General features: G+C 45.0%; 1 protein-coding gene across 1 annotated transcript in view; it reads right to left on the bottom strand.

Moving 5' to 3' along the window:
- CDK13 (cyclin dependent kinase 13) overlaps window positions 1–12,820 on the bottom strand; it is a 90,525-nt gene that overhangs the window by 32,843 nt on the left and 44,862 nt on the right. The window contains 1 exon segment of the mRNA XM_087945891.1: window positions 9,492–9,548. Within this exon segment, the coding sequence (XP_087802017.1) occupies window positions 9,492–9,548 (57 nt within the window).

The raw sequence follows: 12,820 nt of genomic DNA, 5'->3' as shown, positions 1-12,820 counted from the left end.
TGACCGCTAATTTTGGCATTTTCTTAATCAGTTTCCATAGAAGAGTAATTCTGATCACAGAATTAGTTTTCTGATTCAGAAAGGGCGTTGGTACTTACCTGATACGCCCGTTCTCTGTGAGCTGTGAAGAGCATCCAGAAGTGGGGAGGCGCTTCAGTCTCTTCTGGAAAGGCTGGGCTTAAAACTCCGGGACGCTCCTCCTCCTCCACGCGACACCTCCCCAGCGTCCCCCAGTTTTGCGAAGACTGAGTGCCAAAGTCCGGAACTCATCACCTAATCTAGATCCCTGACCAGAACGGAACCCCACCAGACAGAAAGAAATGGGTGGGGCTGGATGCTCTTCACAGCTCACAGAGAATGGGCGTATCAGGTAAGTACCAACGCCCTTTCTCCCATGAGCTGTTCAGAGCATCCAGAAGTGGGACATACCAAAGCTTGGCCTGTCCTTAGGGAGGGACTGGATCAAAATCCACTCCTAAACTCTGTGGACCCTCTGGACTCTTCTGTCAAATGAAGCATAGACATCAATTTTATAATTTCTGACAAAGGGCGATGATGAAGCCCAAGTTGCCGCTCTGCAAATTTCGTCTATGGAAGTCCGTGTGGCCCATGCTGCTGATGTTGCTGCACTCCTTGTTGAGTGGGCTGTACTGCCCTTAGGAACTGAGATGGACTGGCATTCGTAACTTTTAGCTATGGTGGCTCTCAACCATCTATCAATGGTCATCGACAACACCTTGTGTCCTAAAGTGGATGGGTTGAAGGCTAGGAATAGAGCCTCAGATTTTCGAAATGCCGCTGTGCGGTCTAGATAGATGCTTAACGCCCTTCGAACATCAAGTCGATGCCATTGATGCTCCAGTCTATGAGATGGTTTCGGATAAAAATTTGGAAGCACCAACTCCTGCACTCTGTGGAAAACTGAATTTACTTTAGGGGTGAACGATGGATCCAATCTGAGAACCACTCTGTCCACATGAAACACGCACAGGTCCTTTCTCATCAACAATGCTGCCAATTCAGAAATCCTCCTTGCTGATGTGATCGCAATTAAGAAGACCACCTTATATGTCAGGAATTTGAGACTAGTGGTTCTTAAAGGCTCGAACGGGCCAGTTGTAAGTGCGGTTAACACCTTGTTGAGCTCCCAAGTGGGATAGCAGTGAATTACAGGAGGTCATAAGTTTGCAGCACCCTTAAGAAAGCTGCGGACATGTGGATGATGCGCTATGGAACGGTCACCCCAGGATATCACCGAGGCTAAGGCCGCCACCTGCCTGCGTAAAGTGTTTGGAGATAGGCCTTTGGTCAACCCCTCCTGTAAAAAGTCCAATAATTGTCCTATTGATGGGGCGGTTGGGTCGATCTTAGACTCCCGGCACCAGCGACAGAAAGCGGACCACGTGGCCTCGTATATATGATTTGTTGAGGACCGTCTGGATGCTTGTATGGTGGCAATGGCATCCTGAAATCTGTTGGGTCCTTAAACAGCTCCGCTCAACCTCCATAGGGCTAGGCTGAGCCACTGTGGGTCCGGGTGAAGTACCGGCCCTTGCGAGAGGGAAACCCTCGACAGTGGAATTTTCCAAGGTTGTTCTCTCGACAGGTCCTGTAAGTCCGCGAACCACGTTCGCCTGGGCCAGTAAGGGGCGACCAATATCAATTCTGCTCGTTCCTCCAATAACTTCTGGATCAACCTGGGTATTACAGGGAGTGGAGGAAATGCATATAGAAGTCTGGGAGGCCACTGACATCACAGGGCATTGACAGCCTCCGCCCCGAGTCGGGTACCTTGAAATATACCGGGGCAATTGGGCGTTGAGGGGAGAGGCAAATAGATCAATGACCGGTTGCCCAAACCTCCGCACTGCTTCCTGGAAGAAAGACGGGTGTAGGCGCCACTCTGTATGATCTATCGTGGCCCTGCTGAGTCAGTCCGCTTGTGTGTTTAAGGCCCCTGCTACGTGCTCTGCCTTGAGCGAAAACAAGCCTCGGCCCACTTGAACAATCTGGCCATCTCCAGCATCAGAAGTTTGGAGTGGGTACCCCCGTTTACGTGGGCCTTGGTTGTGATATTGTCTGTCAAGACCAGAACGTGGCGTGATTGGAAAAGGGGTAGAAAACTGCGTAACGCCAGATGAACTGCTCGCAGCTCCAACAGGTTGATGCTTTGTGATTGTTCGGAAATAGTCCAACTTTCCTGTGCAGTGTGGGATTGGAAGTGAGCTCCCCATCCTACCAGGCTCGCATCGGTTGTGATCGTTGCCCTGCAAGGTTCCTTGAAAGGACACCCCTTGTTTATCGTGTTTTCCGACCACCAGCAGAGCGATCGGAGAACATTGTGCGGTACCTTTATCTGGATGTTGGAAGTGGCTCTTCCGGATTGCTGGAAAGGTAGCAGGAACCATTGCAGATCTCTAGAATGGAATTGTGCCCAAGGCACAATGGAAATACAAGAAATCAGTTTCCCTAACAGTTGAGATAGAACTGCCAGGGAAACCCTCTTTAAGGCTCTGATTTCTCTGGCCAAAGACTGGATACTATTCAACCTGTCCTGAGAGAGAAAAACCTTGCCCTCCACGGTATCTATCACTGCCCCTAAATGAACTAACCTAGTTGAAGGGATCAAATGGCTTTTATCCCAATTTATGGAAAAGCCGTGACCTTGAAGGGTCTCCAGAGTAATCTTGGTATCCAAATTTGCTTGATGTCTGGAAGATGACAAAATTAAAATATCATCCAGATAACATTGTAAACGAATAGATTTGATCCTGAGGGAGGCAGCCAAAGCCGCTAGGACCTTGGTAAAAGTCCTAGGGGCCGAAGCCAGACCGAATGGTAGGGCAATATATTCATAGTGCCAATCACAATAGCAAAATCTAAGATATTTGTAGTGAGCAGGTCTAATTGGTATATGTAGATAAGCCTCTGCCAGATCTATAGAGGTCAGGACATTGTTCTCTCTGATGCTGAGCAGAATGGACTGGAGAGTAGTCATCTTGAATTTTTGATAAACCAATGATCTGTTCAGACGTTTGAGGTCCAGAATTGCCCTCAAGCCCCCCGAACTCTTTGGGACCACAAACAATAGAGAGTAACAGCCTTGACCCCGTTGTTCAGATGGGACCTCTCTAATGGCCAGAATATGCAGAACATGATTGATAGCCTCCTGCATCAACGCTCTCTTAATGGGGTCCGTGGACCTAGGGCTCCTAATGAAAAAGTTTGGGGGGGGAGGATTGAAACTCTAGCACCAAACCAAACCTAACAGAATCCCTGACCCATGCATCAGAGGTGGAGCTGTCCCATTGATCAGCAAACAAGTTTAGCCGCCCTCCAATGGGAGCTGCTGTCAAAGACTCACTTGTGGCGACGAAAAAATCTGCCTCCGGTACCTCTGGGGTTTCTTCTGTTTTGGCCTCCCTGCTGACCTCTATCGGAAGATTCCGACCTATCCTGTCTAAAACTGGGCCTGTAGCTTGATGTTCTCTGCGATCTGGGAACGTATGGGCCTTGATAGTGGGGCCGAAAGGAACCCCTTCGAAATGACTGGGGCGTTCTGTTTTCAGACCTCCGAAAAAGAGGGGGAAGCACTTTTTTCTTGTTTCTATTCTCAATAAGCAGGGGCTCCAAGACACTGCCAAATAATTTATCCCCCGATATTGGGACTGATGCCAGTTTGCATTTATGCTTAGTATCCGCCTGCCAATGTCTGAGCCATAGCAGTCTCCATGCTGATACATGAGATGCTATGGCTCTAGACGAGAATTTGACTGCATTAAATGTGGTGTCGGCGGAGAATTCTGCCGCTGCAATAATCTTAGCAATGTCCTGGTGGGCTCTGACATTTGACGCTGGCAATATATCCCTCAAGTGGAAGAGCCATCGTAGGGAGGACCGTGTAAAAAAGGACGCAGCTGTAGCTGCCCTAATGGCCCAGGCGTCAGAAACATGCGCCCTACAGAGTGCCAACTCTGTTCTCTTTTCCTCCGGTCTCAGGGCTTCCTCAGCCTCATTGGGCAAAGGTTGAAGAAGAGGCCAGTGCCACAATGGGCTCATCCACCTCTGGCGTTTTGAGAAAATTTGAAAACTCTGGTGCCAAATTATAATATCGTTTATCGTACCCTGTTGGGGCTCGGTAGGATGCTGCTGATGCCCATTGATTTTGTACTAATTCAGCAAACATACGAGGGACAGGAATAGCCTCATTAGCCGGTTGTGAGAATATTAGATCCTCGGATTCGTCCTGAGACCCTGTTGACAATGGATGAGGACTTGATGTGCCTAGTTTAGCGGTGTTCTTTGCTTTGAACAGTAAAGATTTAAAGAGGTGCGGACGAAAAAGGCCAGAAAAGGTAGGTTGGTCCGGAATGAGACCTTCATCATCCAACATTCCTCATTCTAGTGGGTCAGCCTCTGACAACCCCAAGTCCATCTGATGGATCGACCCCACCTCCATGGGAACATCCTGGTCATCTAATTCCACCTCCTCCCGAAGACCCTGGACTGGTATGTCAGGAATATTGGGGAATATCTGAGTTTGATGATGTCCCATATGCGCAAAGGATTGAGCAGACAGGGATCCCGCTTCCAAAGTAGCCGAAAAGTGTCTGGTCCGGATGGATTGCTGAACTCCAGTCGTATGCCCTTTTGTATGGCCATCTCCATCCATTGCCTCATTTCGATGGGAATAGTCTCAGGTAATCCCTCTGTCTTAAACCGGCGGCCGTAGGGGTGAAGGTTGCCTCTGGGATTCGCCGGGCAGTGCTCATTGGAGGAGATATGCCTATGGGAGGCTGTCCAGAAATAGCCTGTCTGGGCTGGGTGGATAAGTCCAAGGGCCCCAACAATGTACTTGGGTCCTGATCCGATTGTTGTGTCATAGCCATCTTGTCCGCCTCCCTGGCCCATTTCTGCAACTGCCTTTCCAAGGCTTGGTGCTGTCTATGCCGCCTTATCCGCCGCCTTAGAGGCCTTTTTGGGGTCCACTGACTTATCTCGGGACTTGTTTGTGTTGGAGCGGAAGATGTTGTCACCTTCCATTGTGGATGACTGATTCTAGTGCCTCTAACTTTAATTTTTTTTAAAAAAAATATTATTATTATTATTATTATTGTTATTATTATTATTATTATTTGTACTTAGGGGTGATGCCTACCCTGTGGTTGAAAGTGGAACGCTTCTCCAGGACTATAAGTCTATACACACACACACACACACACACACACACACGCGCACACACACACACGCCTATGTAAAACTGTGCAAGAAATATTCTAGATCCCTGGTCCCCAACAAGGGAAACCAGCTATACAGGGCCTGGATGGATCCTTTCCTGTCAAAAACGTCCCACTGTTTGAAATGGCACTTGCGGCTTCACTCCAATGTAATGATCCAAAAGCAATTGCAAAAAGAAAAAAAATCATGTTTAAGGACTAGCCTGCTTATCCAACGCCAGCAAGATAAAAGAGAAATAATGCCAGGGAAGTGGAGTGGGAAGGTACCTGCCCCGGTCCCCAAGAAGGGAAACCAGCGGGGAATGGCGCCTGTGATATTTAGGCGCGAACTTGAAGCCAGCCATTGAAAATGGCGGGAAGGCAGAATCTCCGATGTTAATTGCCTGAGAAGTTTAACGAGCCACTGCTGCTGACTCTCTAAATTGTCAGATAAATGATCCTGTCAGTCAAAACGGCAAGGAGAAGTGAGCCGCGGCTGCGAGCGCTCCACCAAGATCGCAGAGATAAGACGATCGGGGGATTAGATAAGCTAATTGCCTGAAGTGGCCGTCTCAGGCTGCCTGCAGAGTGGCAGGCTCTGCCAGCCACAAAGAACTGCTCTCAAACTGATCGGGGGATGACCTAACAAGCCTTGAAATCGCCAAATTAATTGGGGGAAAATTTAGAAGCCGAATTAACCCAAGAGCAAACCTGAATTTTGACTAGCTGAATCAGAAAACCATTCCAGTCAGGGAGTGCACAACCCCTTACCACGAAGGCTGAGCTAAAACTGGGGGACGCTGGGGAGGTGTCCCATGGAGGAGGAGCGTCCCAGAGTTTTAAGCCCAGCCTTTCCAGAAGAGACTGAAGCACTTCCCCACTTCTGGATGCTCTGAACAGCTCATGGGAGAAAATGATGTTTTAGAATGTCATTGGATGTCACTGCTGTTCTAAGGTTTCTTTTCAAACTACCATAAGATTGGATCTGAATCAATTTTTGCTGCCCAAAGCAAAAGCCAATATGGCATCCTATGCTATGCTACAAAAGCCAATACGGCATCCTATGCTATGCTACAAAATCAGTCAGACTTAGTCATGTCTTACTTCAACAATGACTGTAAGATTGCCTGACACCACTGAGATCAACAGCATAGTTTAGGCAACACAAAGGAAGCTATCACTATATTATAATCAGCCCCTATTCTTCAAAGGTTTGTCACTGATTCTGTCTTAGCACATATCTTATGTAAAAGCCTGCACGCTAAATAGCTTTATATTATGATGTAAAGAAAAATATTCCATCACACAATAGAATGTATTGTACACTTAGCACAGTGGTGCAATATAGAAAGATTTTTACTACAGGCAGTCCTTATTTAGAAACAGCAATTGGGACTCACAACTTGCTTGTTAACCAAATCAATCACTGAGTGAAAAATAATATAATCACTATTGTGATTACAATTTTGAGCTCTTTTCTTTAGAGAATCAGAAGAATATGATCCCAAATAGCTGAATGAACCCAAACAGCAGAGAAGGTTTCCAGAGCTGGACTTGCAAGGAAACAAAGTAAAACAAATCTTATAGCACTTCCCTGCCCTTTGGAATACTCACACTGACACTACTGGCATAATTAGCAAGAAGAGATGTAATGTTTGTTGTTTACATTTATTGGAGATGAAGGGATTGCAAGAGAGTAAACAGGCAAACTATGACGAATATACACAAAAATGAAGGTTTTGGTGCACACTATTGCCAGGAGCCAAAAAACAAACAAAAAAACAACAACCCTTGATATGAAACTAAATAAGGTCACAAAGCTGAGCTCGTTAACTTTCCATTAGCATCTTTAAGGGATGAAACTGCACTGCTGATAAAAGGAAAGATAGCTTCTTTAAGTAATCTCACCACTCTGCGAGAGTGGTTGTAATGGAAAACACATAATTAAGAGAGATACTGCATTGGTCATTAATGCAGGCATTGATTGCAAAGTTACTTTTTCATCATTGTCACAACTGTGAAAGGTCACAGAAAAAGGCAGTCACTAAACAGAGACTACCTGCATTTTCATGACAATTAGGCCGATGAGTTAACGTACTAGTGTTACCAACAAATTATGTCCGTTTATATGCTATAAGAATCAAATATTTTACAATTTTCCGGGTGTATTTAGATTTTTATACTGCATCTGAAGCAGAGGTGGGCTGCTGCCGGTTCACACCAGTTCAGGCATAAGATTCTACGCAGTTTTGCAATCCAGCAAATTTCACATCTGGCTGGCTCCGTCCATGCCATCTCACCCCACCCTCTCTCACCTCGCCTGCCTTGGCCAGTTGCTAGAGTCTTGCCTGCGCCCAGCTACTCCCTGGCTCCTTCACTTGCTCACCCACCCAGACTATGTGGCCCAGTTGATCTCCGCGCCTCGCCCGCTCTGCTCACTGTGGCTGCCTGCAAAGGTAAAGCGCCCGGCCAAAGGACCGCCTTGAGGTGGACACAGTGAAGCTCAGCTGCCTTTCAGGCCTGGCTCTCACCATCCTTCCGCCGCATGCAGCCCTCTTGCCCTTTGCCTTGGATCAGGGAACGCACCAGTCCCTGGCTCTACCTTCCCCAGAGCCTCCCCTTCACCTCAGGTCAGGGAATGCATGAGTCCTTGGCTCTGGCCTTCCCTGGGGCTTCTGCCCGCATGCCAGGCCACCACTGTGAAACAGTGTGAGCCCTATGGGCAAGAAAGTAAAGCTGATGGTGAGGAAGGAAGAAGATCCGTTCCGGGCTTGCTACGCTCAGCCGAAGGACCGCCTCAGTGGGGGGGGGGAGTCACACAGCGAGGCTTGGCTGCCTTTTGGGCCCAGCCTCGGCTTCCACGGGGCCTTCTGGGTACGAGGCTGAGAGAAAATGCCTCCCCCAAGGGCCGCCCTCTCATCCATCCTCCAGCCTTGTCACTTCCGGCCAGCAAAGAGACTGCTGCTGCAGACCCTTTGCACTGGCAAAAAGCAGCATGAGAAGCCTGCAGCCACCGGTCTTTGCCGGTGCAAGAATCCTCCAGCTGCTGCTCCTAGCTCAGTTCTGACCGGCAAAGAGGCAGCTACTGTAGGCCCTTCGCGCCACTAAAAAGCAGTGGCTACAGGCTTCTCACACTGAAAAAAGAGGTGGCTACAGGCTTCTCACGCTAAAAAAAGCAGCTGCTGCAGGCTATTTGCGCTGAAAAAAAGGGGTGGCTGCAGGCTACTTGCGCTGAAAAAAGGGGCATCTGCAGGCTTCTTGTGCTGAAAAAGACTGGCAGTGGCTGCAGGCCAGTGTCACGGGGCTGAATCATGTACCCAGCTGCACCAACAAAGGCTGGAAATAGCCACCCGTCATTTCTTGTTGCAAAAACCTTTTTAAAAACCCTGACTATCGGGCAGCAAGACCCAGCAAGAGGCATCGGAGAATCACCATTACTGTTGCTACACAAAGATAAGTCTAAGGCTTCGGCCATTACCGCTTCAGCCCGCCTGCGCCACCCCAACTTGCTGTGACATCAAGATGGCCATGCCCACTCAGTCACATGACCCACCTACCCCAGCTGCACCCACCCGTTCTTTAGGACGAACCAGTTAAATTATTTAGAGCCCACCGCTGATCTGAAGTACCATTACCAAAAAGGTATATCTTTTTAAATTATCGTGCAAACCATTACAATAAATTAAACAAAATTGTGCAATACACTTTAGATATTGTTGAATAAATGAAGGTATCACTATGGTAGAACACAATCCAGTCACAGGAAAGAGGGATTCATTTCCAGCTAAAAAGCATGGCATGTTTGGTATTTATTTTTTATTTATGAAGGAAATATGTGAAAGCAAATCCAAGTTAATAGTTTACAGATACATTTAATGAGTTATGAGATAAGTACTTTAGTCAGACAAAATTTATGTTTATAGGCAAGCAACAATAAAGAAACTACTTTGAAATAACACCTCATGTTGCTCCTGCTTCCTTTTCATATTATGAAAAAAAAATATTCCTGTAAAAGAAGAACTATACGTTAGTGTTAGCTAATTTAAAGCCATTGATTTAAATTAGCTACCTTAAGTATAAGTTTGAAGCTAATCAGATATAAACCAACTTAGAATAAAAATTGTTTAAAATTTGATTAGAAAACATTAAAATAATAAGAATAATCACATCCTTAAAGGACATAGAATAATTAAAAAAATTTTTAATTACATATGACATATTTTCAGAATGCTTCCAAAACAGAGATAAATAGTTTTAAATTAATATTAAACTTACCTTTCTTCAGAGCTGTACAGGCGAGCAAGACCAAAATCTGCCAGCTTGATCTGCCCTCTAGTGGAAACAGTAAATTTTGTTTGATGTACAATTGAATAATAGCCATAATATTTATATTTATCTCAACTTTAAGGGGGATTTTTGCCTTGGACCCACCAAAACTCTTTGCAGTACAGTCCTCATGCAAACCCTAAGTTTTACTCTTCCTCCATAAAAAGTTGTATTCTCGTGATTTAGATGTTGCAAACATGCAGTCAAAAATGAGAATAATAAAGCATTAAAAAGTAATAATGAATCATTTTAATACTTAAAAACATTTACTGTAATGTTTTAAGATTAATAATCCATTTATTTTTATCTTAATGCTGCAATTATCAAAAAAATTGACACCTACTACATGCCACTTTTTAACTAGTTTCTCAAACTGTCATATAGTTAAAACAATATTTTAAAAGCACATAAAATACAAATATAATAAATAAGCATAGTAGAGCAGGAAAAAAAGTTCCTAAAAATTACTGTAGAATTTACACAGATGATAAACTATGGTAGGTTAAACCCAACTCTTAACAGTCTCAACCAGGATAGGTATTGCTGAGCAACACCAGGAATGGTACTATAACATCCAGTGTGAGCACTGGAGGATTATAAGTTGTTCTCAATAAATGCATGCATACAGTATGTCATTAATCTAGCTCTGTATGTATGTATCACTATGTATAGGTGAAAAAAAAGATTCCTTGGGAAATAAACACAATCCTACTACTCAAATGCAGAGATTCAGTATACACAGAAGTCTTATTTTTGCAATAATTTATTGATCCTATGGAAGTTGCATAAGATCTCTAATATTAAAATTAAAGTAGGGAGCTTCTGCAGAAGCCTTATGGGTTGTATTTAGTCTAAAATATTCTGATTAAATAATTGGAAATTTAATAAACTTACTGCTTTCAATGTATCTATTCCAAATGTAAGTAAACCTAAAATAAACTCTAGATTCATATTAATTATGCATTCAAATAAAAGAAATGCTGAAGTCAATATTTTAGAATAGAGTAGAGTGGAGTGGAGTGGAAGGAGCTGGAAGAGACCTTGGAGGTCTTCGGCCAGACCCTGCTCAAGCAGGAGAACCTATACCATTTCAGATAAGTAACTGTCTAGTCTCTTCTTAAAAACATCCAGTGATGGAGCGCCCACAATTGCTGCAAGCAAGCTGTTCCACTGGTTAATTGTCCTCACTGTTAGGAGGTTTCTCCTTAATTCCAGGTTGTTTCTCTCTTTGACTAGTTTCCAACCATTGTTTCTTGTCCTGCCCTCTGGTGCTTTGGAGAATAATTTCATCTCCCCTTCTGCTTGAATACTGGAATACTGCTATCTTGTCACTCCTATTTCTTTTTTTATTTAGATTAGTCAAACCCAAATCCTGCAGCCATTCTTCATATGTTTTAAGTCTCCAGGCCTTTGATCATTTTAGTTGCTCTTCTCTGAACTTTTTCCAAAGTCGCAACATCTTTTTTGTAATGTGGCGAGCAAAACTAGTTGCAGTATTTCAGGTGTGGTCTTAGTAAGGTTTTATAAAGTAGTACTAACACTTCAAGTGAACTTGATTCTATGCTTTTGTTTATACAACCTAGGATTGTATTAGCTTTTTTGGCTGCTGCTGCACATTGCTGGCTCATATTGAAGTGATCATCTACTAGGACTCCGTTATTATTATTTCGTTTATTGTCAGAGTACAACATATGTACAATGAGGTTGGCCGAGCCTCCCTTCATGCACCCTCCCCCAACACAACTCACATTGAGGACAGAAATTCCTAACCCAATCTTATTACACTATGTAACCTTGTTGCACAGCACGCCGGCCCCGCAAGTCTGTGTTATTTTCCATTCAGAAGTCTGACAGCCCATGGGAAGAAACTGTTCTTCAACCTGTTGGTATGGCTGGCTATGCTTGTGTATCTCCTACCCAATGGTAGGAGAGTGAAGAAGTGCTGACTGGGATGTGAGTCGTCCCTGAGAATTTTCCTCACTCTAAGGCAGCGAGCCTAGCGACATCATCTAATGGTATCAGGGAACAGCCCACAAGTTTTGTGCTGTGCTCACCACCCTCTTTAATGGCTGTCAAGCCAGCATACCACACCGTAGTGCAATATGTGAGGACGCTTTCTATTGTGGTCCGATAAAAGGAGATCATCAGTCATTGTTCCACTTTATTCCCAAGACCCTAAGAAAATGGAGTCTCTGTTGTGCCTTTCTGGCCACCTGGGTTGTGTTGATTTTCCAGGTAGGATCTTCGTTGAGGTAGACTCCCAGGAATTTAAAGAAGGAAACTCTCTCCACACAGCCCCCCTCAGTGTAAAGTGGGACGGGTTCCTCTCTCTTCTTCCAGAAGTATAACATCATCTCCTTTGACTTGCTGATGTTTAGGTGCAAGTTGTTTTCTAGGCACCATGAAGATAATTTTTGAACCTCTCCCCTGTGCGCTGTTTCATCTCCACATCTAATGAGACCCAATATAGTGGTATCATCTGCGAACTTAATACAGTGGATGGGTTAGATAATACACAATCATGTATACAGTGAGTACAGGTAGGGACTGAGCACATAATCCAGTGGGGAGCCAGCGCTAAGCTTCAAGGAGGTGGATGTGACAGACCCAGCCCTCACTGTTTGTGGTCAGTCCCTCAGAAAGTCTTTGATCCAGTTGCAGATGGAAGAGGGAAAATCCAAGTCAGTCAGCTTTTCGATAAGAATGCTCGGCAGGATAGCATTGAAGGCCAAGTTGTAGTCAATAAAAAGCATCTTCACATAGTTTCCGGGTTTCTCCAGATGGCTCGCTACAGTATGTAAGGCAGTAGCTATGGTGTTGTCTGTAGACCTGTTCCCCCATAGGCAAACTGATATTTGTCAAGGTCTGGCATGTCCTACGGTGTTGGAGAACCAGTCTTTCGAAGCATTTCATCGCTACTGATGTTAATGTGATAGGTCTGTAGTCATTTAGATAGTTAATTGCTGTTTTCTTGGGGACTGGGACAATAGTGGCTGTTTTCAAGCATGATGGAACACAGGCCATTTGCAGGGGGATGTTAAAGCTCTTTGTCAGGACCCCTGATAATTGATCAGCACAAGTCTTTACCACTATTCCCAGTACCCCATCTGGACCTGCAGCTTTACGTGGATTCACAGCCTTCAGTGCAGCTCTCACTTGATGTTCGTAAAGGGCGAGTGGCCCGGAAACAGAAAACTGGCAGGCAGAGGCTATAGGGTCTGGTCTTTTCACCTCATAGTGAGTGAAGATGTTCAACTCTTCTACCAATGAGGCATCAG

This window comes from Notechis scutatus, chromosome Z (genome assembly GCF_049901735.1).
Source record: "Notechis scutatus isolate UNSWTSFEM ecotype Mainland chromosome Z, rNotScu1.2, whole genome shotgun sequence".
In the NCBI taxonomy this organism is placed as follows: Eukaryota; Metazoa; Chordata; class Lepidosauria; order Squamata; family Elapidae; genus Notechis; species Notechis scutatus.
Note: the sequence above shows the minus strand (reverse complement) of the source record. Positions and strands in the feature narration are given on the sequence as shown.